The sequence below is a fragment of the Cynocephalus volans genome, chromosome 6 (assembly GCF_027409185.1).
Source record: "Cynocephalus volans isolate mCynVol1 chromosome 6, mCynVol1.pri, whole genome shotgun sequence".
Taxonomy (NCBI): Eukaryota; Metazoa; Chordata; class Mammalia; order Dermoptera; family Cynocephalidae; genus Cynocephalus; species Cynocephalus volans.
In genome coordinates this window covers 93,324,078-93,337,001 of record NC_084465.1, presented here as the reverse complement: position 1 = coordinate 93,337,001, position 12,924 = coordinate 93,324,078, and the positions used below count along the sequence as shown (strand labels likewise).

The 12,924-nt window shown below is 55.4% G+C and overlaps 1 protein-coding gene across 4 annotated transcripts in view; it reads right to left on the bottom strand.

Moving 5' to 3' along the window:
* Nucleotides 1-793: 793 nt before the first annotated feature.
* The window catches only part of ADCYAP1R1 (ADCYAP receptor type I), a 40,468-nt gene continuing 28,337 nt past the window's right edge, over nucleotides 794-12,924 (bottom strand). For 2 of the 4 annotated variants that reach the window (XM_063099366.1, XM_063099365.1), the window contains 3 exons: nucleotides 3,989-4,118; nucleotides 2,505-2,546; nucleotides 794-982 (listed from right to left, as the gene is read on the bottom strand). In XM_063099366.1, coding sequence (XP_062955436.1) covers nucleotides 794-982; nucleotides 2,505-2,546; nucleotides 3,989-4,118 — 361 coding nt within the window. Of the gene's footprint in view, nucleotides 983-2,504; nucleotides 2,547-3,988; nucleotides 4,119-7,179; nucleotides 7,264-12,924 lie in introns of all 4 variants that reach the window. The other 2 variants (XM_063099363.1, XM_063099364.1) reach the window with 2 other exon arrangements.

The following is a 12,924-nucleotide window of genomic DNA, read 5'->3' as shown; positions in this document are numbered from 1 at the left end:
TTGAATCAGGTAAAATAATGGAGATGGTGAAGGTCTTCTTCCATGGGTCTCTCAAATTCTTTCCATCTCCTCCCTAGTCACATCCACATTTCCGGCTCTCAGCTCTTCTTGGATCAAATGAAAAGCACCAGAACTTTCCCTGACGCTCAGCTCCCCCCCCAAACTACAGTCTCCAATAAGAAGAGCCCTGGAGCTGACCACTGGCCTGGTATCCAGGGTGCTGGGGAAGCACGAGGGAGCCCCAGGCTGGCCTGCACTGAAGGGAACTGGGGCCACCCGAGCTAAGCCTCCAGCAAGCCTCAGGGACTGGGCCAGACCTGAGAAGGGCCCCACAGCGGTGAGCAGAATGGAGGCATCCACATCCAAATCAGACGTTGCGGGGACTGTCAGGGTAGGCACCACCTGGCTTCCCAAAAGCAAAGTCTCTGCAGCCTGAGCTCACAAGACCTCACACCTGGGGTCAGGCCATCACTGAGGCTGGCCAGGAAGCAGCGGGTGGAGCTGGGACCTGGCTTGAGGTGAGCAGGGCACTGGGGCAAAGGACAGAGGATGTGACAACTCTTTCAAATGTGAGGAGTATTTACATGTCTGGGGTCAGGGTCCAGGGGACCATGGTGGCCAGTACCAAAACGGGGAGGGGCAGTAGCAGTCTGTGCCCTGCCTCCTTCACCTGCCTCGGGGAGCCAGCTTCCAGCCCAGGGCCTGCCCAGGGGAGGGAAGAGGCACGAGCACGCAAGGCCAGTGCCTGCCCGCAGCCCCAGCCTGTGTGTGGAGGAGAGGCAGGGGCTGCGGCTCAGGTGGCCAGGTTGTCAGCCGGGAGGCCGGACATGCGGATCTGGGAGCTGCTCTTGCTCAGGATGGAGAGCTGGGTGCCCCCGTTCACCCCGCTGCTGGCCAGGGATGGGTGCCGGTGCTTGAAGTCCACAGTGAAGTAACGGTTCACCTTCCAGCTCCGCCATTTGCGCTTGATCTCCGCCTGCACCTGCAGGGAGCAACTTGGTGGTCACTCTGGGTGGACATCCTTTCCAGCCACCAGGTCCTGTCCCAGCCTGGGCCCTTCCCCAGACTGGCACTGTCACCTCCAGCACCTGTCCTGTTCCCCACGTGCAGCCTGTAGCCTTCAAGGCCACCAATGGGAGCTGTTACCAGCCATGGAATGGAATGTCTCTGAGGAGCTGACCTGCACAGCCCCTTCCCCCAAGCCACTGTCTGAGAAAGGCCCTCAAACAGCTTCCAGATGTCAGTGGGCAGAGACTAGCCCATCAGGTCTTTCAGGAAACCTTTAACAAGCAGCCACTCAGGGCAGATGGGTCAGGGCAAGGATCCCCACTCACTGACCATAAGCAGTAAGCTGCATAGTAGTCACCAGGAAGCTTTAAAAACTCCAGGTGCCCAGGCCATACCCTAGAACAATTACATCAAAATCTCTGGGTAAGACCTGGACATCCATATTTTTTAAAGTTTCCCAGGTGATGCCAATGTGCAGTCAGGATTGAGAACCACTAAATAATGCCCCCCTCTGGGTGAACACACCCCTGTGTAGCTCTTAGCACAGTGAGTGGCGGCCACATCAAGTCTCAGCTTCCGTATGCTCTGTAAACCCAGCACCTTTGTGCAGTACACGAACTGTCCGACTGGAAGTGGCGCACACACCCACGCTCTCCAGCTCCAGCCCCCACTTCTGTTGTAGGCCCTTGACAGGCTACACATACTCCCACCTCTTGGCTTTCCCAGCCACTGCTGCAAGGCCTGCTCTGCCTCTCCTTATCTGACCCTTCTGCAGGTTGTCTTAGAGATCACTGAGCTCAATCTGTTTGTTTCTCAGATGCAAAAAAGAGGAAGGGCCTACCCAGGTCACAAGGGAAGACCCAAGTACTAGTGCAAAGATTCCTGAACACTCTACAAAACCACCCCACCCATCCAGCCCTCACCCCTGCCTCTGTACCTCTGTTCTGGGCTATGCTCAAAGAACATCACCCCAACAGGCTAGAGGGGGAGTCTCTAAATCACAGCTCTGGAACAGAAGCATTACCAGAAAGTTTCAGGTCTCTCCCAAATCCTCACAGTCCCCACTCTTCCAGGGGACAGGTTTGGCCCAGGCAGGCTGGCCTGCTGGGGGCAGCTCCAGCTCAACAGCTCTGCCTAGTGCAGCCTCATGACCAGCAGGCACTGTTCGCTGTGCCTGGCCCTTCCACACTAAGGGGTGTCTTACAGGAGAGCCCCTCCCGGGAGATCTGCGCTCAGCACAGCTGATGCCTTTGCTAGGGGAGCTCTGCTCTACATGCCGGAACAGCTGGCAGAATGGGAGAGAGTCTGGCACAGGGTGGAGGGTGTCAGGAGCCCCTAGTCCCACATGATGCTAGTAGCTGTGTGACTGGCCCCCTCCACTCAGTGCTGGGAGCCCGGCAGGGACCTCATCTGGGAAAGAAGCCCTGTGTGTCTGGCAGGCCACTCCCCAGCACCCCCACTTCCACTGCTGAGAAGCCAGAGGGCCAGGGTCTTACCTCCCCATTCAGAAAGCAGTAGAGAACAGCTACCACAAAGCCCTGGGGAGAGAGAGGAAAAAGAAACCTGAGAAAGAACACCAGAGTGGGATGGGGGATGACGCCACAAAGCAGAGAAATAGCATGACGTGGGCAGGGACACCTGCCCAAAGACCTAGGGTAAGACAGGACAAGCTCTGCTCCACCAAGGTGGGCATACCCACAAAACCAGGTGGCTGGTGGGCAAGTCCCCTCTCACTGCTACACTCTGGCTTTGGACCTCACACTCCCTTGCTCAAATCTTTCTCATTGCCAAAGGCCAGCTTTCTCCCACTCTCTATAATAAGCCTTTGCTGAATGCCCCAGAATACTCTCTAAGTTCCCCAACCAGCCTGCAGCCTCCTGAGGGCAGGGCCCCTCCAGGACAGAACAGACCTGTGTTGTCCACTGCCCCCTTCCCATTCAGCCAGACACTCTTGTACACAGCCACACAAAACACCACGTGGAGCAAGTACTTGGCACAGAGTGTGCACTTAGCTAGTCTACACATATCCTCTACACCTACACCAAACAAAGCAGTAACATTTTGGGAAATGTTTCAAATCAGTTCTTCACCATCCCTGTGCCCTGTGCTATCACTTGAAGGTGTCGGAGAAGTGATCGCTTGAGGCCCCCAGAATATGTCGGTGAGCACAGAGACAGGAGCCCTGGGCTCTGATCCCCAGACAAGGGCTTTGTCTGCAAAATTTCCAGCCTCACCAGGCTAAAAACCTGAATCAGGTAAAACGGATTTGAATTAAAATGGGGGAAAAGGGAGATTCAAGGCAGATGCCCATAGTAACTTTCTGACCATCAGTATCAAATGCCAGCTTAGATGCTGGCTCTGGGAGAGACACTGCCCTGGGATGCTTGAGGGAGCCATCCCCACCCCCGTGGACCCACTGCTCTCAATGACTCACCTAGACACCATGACTCCCTCGCATGTTTCCAGCCCCCTACTTACCCCTTCACGCACACAGGCTTCGTCCCACCCTCTCTACTTCCCATGCTCTCCCTTATGTTCCTTTTGCTCATGTACCTGTCCAGCTCACCTGCTCCCTGTGGCCGGGTCTTAGGCTGCAGCCCCAACTTGGGTAGGACAGAACTCCAGCCCTCATGATGAGCACAATCCAGCAGGCCACAGTCAGGATGTGGACCCCCAGGGCTCTGAGGCCACTCCACCCCACACGCCAGGCCGGTGGGAGCTGCCCTCTCAGATCACCCAAGGGGAATCTGGCTCAGGACACCCAGACACAGCAACAGCCAGACATAAGTGTCTTCCTGCAGGAGCCCAGTGGACAGATGGCAGACAGGGCTCTCTCAGCTCACTTCCGTCCTAGCACTGTTCTTTCAGGGACAACACTGAGGCCCAGAGTCTGGGCTAAAGAGGTTCCGCAACCACCAGCAGGTTAGAGGCCAGAGCCCTGCTGCCTGCTAGTTCTGCCCTCCACATGTGCCAGGCCTACCTGGAAGGAGCCCAGCCCCAGCTCAAACACGAGTCTCTCCCTCTTGCTGACATACTCTGGGGAGAAGGCGAAGACCGTGTAGTGGATTCCGAACAGTGGGATGAGCAGCAGGGTGGACCGGGCGAGCCGCCTGTCGGGACAAAGCAAGACATCTGCTGCAGGTGCTGCCAAGGCTTGGCACCAGAGCCACAGAGGGCAGAGAACTCAGTCCCAGCCCCTCGCTCTCCCCCTGAGCTGGGGGCCCTGTCCACAGACCCCCTCCTGCCCCCAGCATTCTCTCCAGTGCAAGGGGCCTGGGAGGGATGGGGGCCAACAAGAGCCCGAGCTTCCAGGACTCCCTAGGAACTGTGGGGGACATCCCCAGTCTGCAGGGCATCCAGCCAGTATCCTGTAGAACCACTAAAAATGTACACGCAATGTACAGGGACCCTTGTGTGATGTACAAAATCCTAGTGGAAGTGAAGTCAGGACAAGACACAGGGACGGGATTCAGAGGGCTTGAGCGAAGTGACGGTTGTCAAGCAAAGCAAACATTCTCCTGTTCTGTCAGGAAGCTCCATGGACCAGTGAAGAGCAGCCCCAAAGGGGCCACAGGGACAGTCTGTTTTCCTAAGTCTGGGGCTAGCCGGGGCCAATCAGTGACAGTGACCAGGACGTGCTGTGACAGGGAGGGAGGGATTCTAGAAAGAACTTCTGACTCTGGGCATCAACAATGTCCTGTGAGTCAGAGGAAGGAAGGTCGTCTGCTCTGAGGCAGGATTGGCGGGGAGCAGGGATCAAAGGGCCCACCTGCCTGCACTGGCCCCTGGGCCCACACTGGGTGGGGCTCTGTTCTGAGGGTGTGGGGCACAGAAGCCCACGGTTAGAGCATCAGAGCAGGTGCACTTGTGGGTCCTGCTCTATGGGGGAGGGCTGCCCCCAGGGGTTCTCCAGAGTGGGACCTATCTCTGCCCATCCAGCACCCTGGCTCCCTGGGGATCTCCAGAGACCACCCTGCTGCAGACGTGTCCACCCCCTCTGTTGCACCAGCCCAGCTCCCTACCCTCTCCTGGCAGAGCTCAATTCTCAGGGGCAATTACACCATAAGCCCCTCCCTCTTCCATCCCACCTTTCTGGGAAAGACCATTCTGTGAAATGTGGGAGTTCTTTTCTTTTTTGGGGGCGGGGGGGCAACTGGCTGGTATGGGGATCCGAAGCCATGACCTTGGTGTTATAAGGCTATGCTCTAACCAACTGAGCTAACCAGCCAGCCCAGAGCTCTGGATTTCTAGAGAGATTGGATGGAGTGTGTGTGAGGCCCTTGGCTTCACAGCTTCTGCTGATAGAGAAGGAAGGAGGGAAGGGAGAGGAAGAAAGAGGAGAGAAAGAGACAAGAGCAAGGAGCAGAAACAGCCTGAGGACACCTCCAGGCAGAGGAAGCTCAGCCCAGAAAAGAGGAGTCCCCTCAAGTATGGGGCCCACCCCTCCCCTCCCTGCTCACAGGAAGCACATTCTGCAGGACCTGGGAGTCACTGAGCCAGAGCTAGGGCCAGCAGGATCTGAGCTGGTCCCTGCTCTCAGTCCTGATGTGGTCCTGAGTGGTCTGTCCTTTCTGTTTTCTCTTTTCTCTCTGTCTCTGACCATGGCACCATGAAAGCAGGGGCAACCTGCCTTGTTTATCTCTGTTACCTTCCATGGCAAACACATGCCCAGCTCGGAGCTGACACTCAGAAAATGTTTGCTCCATGAGAGGATAAATGGACCACACAGGCTTGGTGTGAGAGCCTCAGGTCCTTAAAATTGAACACTCATCTCTCTGTGTCCTATGCCTGGCACCAGAAGGCAGCAGAGAATGTTTGTAAAAGGAAATCCAGGAAAGCAGAGGAAAGTGGCCGGAAATGCATGCACATGGATGTCTTGGGGCTCCTCTGTGGCACTGCCTAAAGGCGTTACTTTAAAGAGATGTTTCATTGAAGGAGATCAGGAAGGGTGCTGGCCCTGCTCTAGGCCTGCAGCCCCTGCCTTCCTCCCATCTGCAGATGGATCTGTTTCCAGCTGCTTGTCTCTGCAGTCTCAAAAGGGCCCTCGAAACCAAGAGGTCAAACCTCTCCAGCTTCCGTGGTGGCAGTAGATGGGTCAAGCTCGGAGTGTGAGAAACAGGCCCCCTCAGGTGTGGGCTCAGGCCCTTCCCAGCCATGGGATGGGTATGGTGACTGCAGCGCAGGCAACACCTTCCCTGCCAGCAGCCCCGGCACAGTCAGGGATTTCTGCTGGGGACCCAGGGCATGCCAGTGGCCCCACTGCAGTAGGGACAGATGAGGAGGTCTCTAGAGCCCAGGGGTCTGGGGCTTCTGTAGTGCTGAGCTGCCCAGAGACCTTGGAGTGGGGACACATGATGTGAGCCTCACACTACGGTCTGAGTAACTCAGAGACAGTGACACAGGCTCAGTCCTGTCCTCCCGCCCCAAGGAGACATCAACAGGCAGACGAGTCCTAAAATACCAAGTGCTTCCAATGGTCAGGCTGCCCAAGTTACAGCAGGCTGCCCAGGGATGCAGCGGCCCCCAACTTGATGGCACATCCACACTGAGGCCCATGTTCTGGTCAGAGATGCCTGGGGGCACAGCACTTAGCACTCCCTGGTTTAAATCCTCACTCTGCCAAGTGTGTGGTCTTGATTAAGTCACTTCCCCTCTCTGTGCTTCAGTTTTCTCATCTGTAAAATGGAGATAATCCAAGCACCCATCTCAGAGGATTGCGTGGGCATTAAGCGAGTTAATGCCAACGCACACATGAAGTGCTGGAAACACTGGAGTGAGGTCCCCTGCCCCATGGAGGGGGACGGTCTGTATAAACTCAAGCTCTAAGATTTACAAATAATTTCGCAGCTGCCGAGACTGAAGCTCAGAGAAGTGGGGGTTAGGGGAAGACCACCTACGAGGCAGCACTGGCAGCACAAGCCAAGCCCCAGAACGCTCCCACCACAGGCCGCAGCTCCGCCCCACACCCTGCCCTCCCACCCCATGGCACCAAGTTGCAGAGAACTCACAAGACACACAGACATCAACATGCAGCAGCCAGGGCCGGGAGGCACAGGCCGGCTCTCCACTCTCCTCCAGCCTGGCGGACGCAAGCTCAAGGCAGTGGCGGTGGCAGCATGCGTCCCCCTCCCTACAGGACACCCGACCACAGCCACGGCCACGCACACTTACAGAGTGATGGTGGACAGTTCTGACATCTTGCAAGAGTGCTGCTGAGCCCGCTGTGGCTTGCAGTAGCATTTCTGCACGCAGCTGCTGGGTGTGACAAGATTAGCACTTGTGTCAGCTGGGGGTGTCGGGCAGTGAAGACACTGAGGTGGGGCTGGGGAGGGCATAGGAGGGTGTGGAGAAGGTAGTCACGAGTGCCAAGACAGGAGCAGCTCGGGACACAGAAATGCACATCCATACGTGTATGCGGGCACGCACACACAAGCACTCACGTGGGGCCACTGACAGGCGGGTGGGCTTGGAGGGCAGGTGTGTGTTAGGAAGGCGGGGCCCGGGCTGGGCCTCGCACAGGAGCCAGAGGCTGCTTCCAGAGCCAGCTCCAAACTCAGAGCACAGCCTCACCAAAGGTCACTCAGCAAGGTGAGCAGCTGAAAACTCATGCACGGGCCTCACACCCCAGCTCTGGGCTTGGCTGCAAAGGCAGATGTGAGTGTCCACTGGCCTTCCCCCCACCCTCTGGCCCACACCTTCCTCTCTCTGTGTCCCCAGGTACCTCCTGTCAGTGCACATCGGGGAGCAGAGATAGGTTGGATTGAACAGACTGTTAGCCTAGACCTGCACTATCCAATCTGGTAGCCACTACCCATGTGTGGCTATTCGAATTCAAACTAACAAAAATTAGATCAAATGAAAAACGCACTTCCTCAGCAGTCTCAGCTATTTTTCAGGGGCTCAACAGCCCCATGGAGCTAGTGGTTACCAGATTGGACGGCACAGACAACAGGCATTTCCATCACTGTGGAGAGTCCTACTGGACAACCCTGCGCTAGTCTTCTGAGAAAAGTTCAAAGTTCTGGGGGCTAAGAGGAGCACTTTGAAACTGCAGAAACAGCCCTGCAAGGAGGTGGGCGCAGCCTCGCTCTGCATCCCACTGGGTGGGGCCAGAGCTTCCATCTCCTCAGAGCGGTTTCAAGCTGATTCTCCACCGCTCCAGCCCTGCACAGTCCTGCTCGAGCACGGGCTGGTGCAAGCCATGGACACTTCTTTCTCTTCCCTGACAGACCTAAGAGAGATGGATTAAGAGCTGTGTCATCTCATCGGACTACAGCAGAGCTGCCATCTCACTCACCCTCCTCAGGTGCCATGTGGCACCAAGGCTCCTGGTACAGGCCAGCAAGTCAATAAACCAGGTGTGATCTGATGCAAATGAGGACAGACACGCAGAGAGACTAGACCTGTGGCATTCCTGGATTTACTGCTTGTGACTCCCACTCTTTGAGAGGAAGTCGGAAGGTACTGACAGGTGGTGACATGTCATTTTGTTAAGGCAAGAATTTGTACCACCCACTTCCAAGATGGGACAAGCCCAGGCCTGCCCAAGCGTCTGTGCCTCATTGGGTTTGTGGTTCTCACTTAATAAGCAGCAGCCTTCAGCTCACCCCACGCTGGGAAGAAGAGGAACACCCCATTTTCCAGAAGAGGAACACAGAGATATGGTTCGATGCTTCACTACGCAGATTGTGTCCCTAGACCATCAGCATCAATCAGCTCCACCTGAGGGCTTGTTAGAAGTGCAGGCTCTGGCACCACCACAGACCTGCTGGCTCAGAATCTGCACTTCTTAACAGATACCAGGTGATCTACAAGCACATCAAAGCTTGAGAAGCACTATCGTGAGGCGTTCATGCACCCAAGAAGTTCCAGGGAGTGTCAAAGGTCTGTTTCATACACATACAGAGACGGACTCAAAGAAGTCTGTTTTTTCAATAACTAAAAGAGCTTCACTGAGTATTTAGGAGTGGTAGCTATTCTATTCTTCAAAAGCATTATCTACTTTGCCCAGATGAAGGTGAGCTAGTCTCTCCTATGCCCAGTGACCCTTAAATCACACCCTGAGTGAACCACAGAAACCAGGGTCCAGGAGCCCAAGACCCCAACCTACAGCCCCTGCCTCCGACATGCCAAACTCAAAGCCTCACCCTGAATTCTAAAGCTTCATCTACAACCCTCTTTCTTTAGCTTCTAAATTGTCCCCGCCCTTCTTGGGTCCTACATATTTTGACAGTAATAAAAGACTCCTCTGATTTTTGGAAAGATTGTTTGGAAGTGTTCTGAAGATCATCTAGTGACAAGTCAGCTGAGAAACCCTGCACTGGGTGCAGGTGCCTGGCTCTGACAGGGACGGAGGATGAATAGCTGGCTGGGTGCTCAGGACAGACGGATCTGGGAGGGAAGTCCCTGTCTTCCCAAACACTCCCCTGACCCAAACCTTCTGTGACTGTGCAAAAGGATTCACTGAAAAGAATGGTGCAAGATGGGGTAGAAAAGCCAGAGACAGAAAGAGATGTCGGAATCTCTGAAAACTCAGGGCAAATAGTGGACAGAGAAAAGAAACTCAGGAGGAGGACACAAACCTAGGCTGGCTGATGAGGACAATTCTGAGTTGGATCCAAGAGAGGCTAAGAAACTCAGGCAAGGGCATTGGGTGGGAGCTGCCTAGAGAACAGGGACAGCCTGAACCGGCAGGCGGGAGACCCCCATGGCAGGTGCAGGGCCACCACGCCCACGGCTGCACATCAGCGAGCCTTGCCTCCCAGCCTGGCTTTGCTGTGTCCGCAGGAAGGTCAAGGCCATTTCCACGTCTCAGCACTCTCACCTCCCACCCAGGGATCCAGCACCTGGTTTCCACGGGGACCAAATTCCACAAATACCTCAGTGGCCTTTGTGTGCAGGGCTGCCTGGGCTGCAGACCTAGGAAACACCCAGCAGGATGCTAGACAGAGACCCGTATGGGGAGCCCTTTGCAGGCAGCACCCCTGCCTCCTTCACCTCTGTGACCCTAGGGATCAGTGTAGTACTGGACACCTGGACGTCCACAGAGCATGGTGGTTTGAGCTGAATGTACTCCAGGGTCCCTCCTGATGCTACGATGCTGGGTACCACCAGAACTCCACCCAGTCCCCAGGAAGTACTCCCCACCACACTGGTACCCCAGCCAGAGCACAGCTCAGCAAATCCTGGGGGCTTCCCCGCCCACCTCCAGATTCTCCCTGCCATGAGGACACACCAGCCCTCTGTTCTCCTGGACAGCACGGAAGGGCCCTGGTGTGGGGTCAGGGCACCTGAGCTCAAGGCTTTGTTTGGCCACTGACTTTGTTTGGCTGGGTGATCTCAGGTGGTGCCACTTTTCTTCTCTGGTCCTCAGTTTCTCCATCTGCAAAGCGAGGGTAACAATTCCCTGCTGCCAACACCTAACAGGAAGTGTGAGGCTGGGGTGCTCCTAGGCAGGGGGGCAGTGCTCTGGAAGTGGAGAATGGAGCCCCACATGACCCAGGAGCCTCTGGCTGTGGGTGAAGTCCCTGGACTGAAAGCTTCCTGGCTGCACCTCCGCCTTGCCATGGCATGGCTTGTCTCCAGAGGTGTGTGTCACCCTCCCTGATGGAGCTGAGGAGACTCAGAGGAGGGTACAGCTGGGTGTTCCCGCCTCCCATCCCAGATCCAAGATGCAGCTTCCAATGCCCATTTTCCAGGGGGAGACCACCGGGAATGAAGCCAGCTCACTCCAGGACCAGGGCGGAGGCTGTCCCTGCACAATTGGTGTCCACCCTGGAGACCACACCCTTTCCCCTTCTGAACCAGTTAGTTGTTCACAGAGCTAAATTCTAGTCCCTGCCCTGCCCCAGGCTGAACGGCAACCCCAGCCTCAGACTGAGCCCTGTCCCCTGCCCCAGACCAAGTTGCCCGTCGGCCATGCTGAGCCCTGACCCAGCCCCTGACTCCACCTCTGGCCACAGCCCAAGTCCTGAGCCCAGCCACTCCTACCAGGAGCACCAGGTGAGTGAGCGCAGGAGGCGCAGTGCCACTGTCCCCTGCGGGCCCCAGACCCCACCAGGTCCTTCTGAGGTGTGGTCAGGAGCATCGGCTTGGTCTACGGAGGACAAACCCTTATCACCTGAGCAGCTGGAACCAACCTACAGGAAAGGGAGTGAATGCTGGTCTGAGGGCACAGGCAGGGGGTCCTCTCGGGCTTTCTTGGGGACTCCCAGGCTTAAATTTGTTCTGGAAACAGAGGAAAAAACCGGAGAGTGGTTGTGGGCAGATCTGAAGGGGCTTCTCAGCCCAGCACATAACTCTGGTGCCCAAGGGGACTCAAGCACTGCCCTGGAATCTCCCTCTCCTCCCACCCCCTTCCCACAGTTTTCTCCCCTCCTCCCAGGGCAGACGCCTCCCAGCTCAAAGCCAACTCCTCCTCCAAGCACTCTGGGGTGGGGGCACTGTTACACAAGGCTGGAACCTGCCGGGGGCCTCTTTTTCCATGAAGCTTTATTTTGTACACTCAACACCATCTTCCTGTCTGTAAACTCCTTGAGGACAGGTATGCTGGTACTGTCAAGCTTGGAGTCAAGGGCCTGCCTGCATTATAGTTATGGCTTCACTCCTTCCTACCGGATTCATGCCACATCGCTGATAACCAGTTCCCTCAGGTGAAAATGGGGATACTACTCCACAAAGTGCTTACCTATCCCCCCAGACTTGCTGGGTGTCCATGAGCATTAAATGCGCACAGACCGAGCTGCAAGTGTTTTTAAGTGCTCTGCAGTCCTCAGCGGCATTGTCACTCAGACTATCACTCACACTCAACCAACAGGGTCTCCGTGACCCTAGAGGCACTCAAACATGTTGCTGAGTTTAATGGGATCAAGCAGATCCCTTGTCCTGCCCTGGCCCTCCCACCTGGCTCACAGACCTCATCCACCTGAGTTTTTAATCTTTGGGGCTCTGAGACTAGCAGAAGTTTGGCTTTCTCAAAAAAATATAAGGATATGCTGAGATTGCAAGGGGATCTTTTACACTATATAAATAAACCAACTAGTTGGTTCTCTAAATGTCGTGGATTAATACTTACATGCATAAAGCATGTGCAAATTACAAACGGTTCTTATCTATGCATTAGGAAGGCACGGGCAGCTCCTAGTCTGTGAATAACCGGAAGCCCTGGCCCACACACCTTTCCCACCAGACCATGGGGGTGCTTGCTGCCTGGGATAGGATGTCTGAGCTGGCAAAGTGTGTTCAGGGTTCAGCAGAGTGTCCTTATGTAGGATAAAGCTGACCCCTGTGTGTGTCCCTGCACAGGCAGAGTCAGGGGAGGCTGGGAGGACTCCCCAGAGAAGAGGTCCCAGGGGGCCTCAGAAGAAGAACCAGATCCTCCCGGGAAGGGTGGAGAGCAAGGCTGCTAGAGCTCAATGAGAGATGAGACCAACTTAGCTACCTGCCAGCTTCAAGAATCGGAAATAAGTGTTAATGTGGGAGCTGAGCCACAGTCAAGCAGGAGAAATGGAGGCCAGACACGAGGACATGGTTTCTGACACTGCACAGGGAGGGGAGGGCAGCAAGGACCCTACTTTGTGAGTCCTTGAGATGAAAGCAGGGATGATCTCTCTAGGGCAGCTTAGGCAGCAGCAGGGGCCCAGCTCACTAGCCCCCAGTACAGGGCCTCTGAGACTCGATAACTTAGATCAATGAACAATTTTCTACTATGTAATATACACATATAAGCAGGGGTTGGTTAAAACTTACAAAAACATGAAAAAAACAAAAAGACAGTAAATGGATAGCAAAAAAAAAAAAAGGAGCGTCTTTTCCAATATAATGTAATTGTCGCACAGGCAGAGAAAAAATGGGTGGACAACCCAGGCCCTGTGCTAATCTAATCCCCAGCCCCAAGAGCAAGCTCCCCCTCCTCAG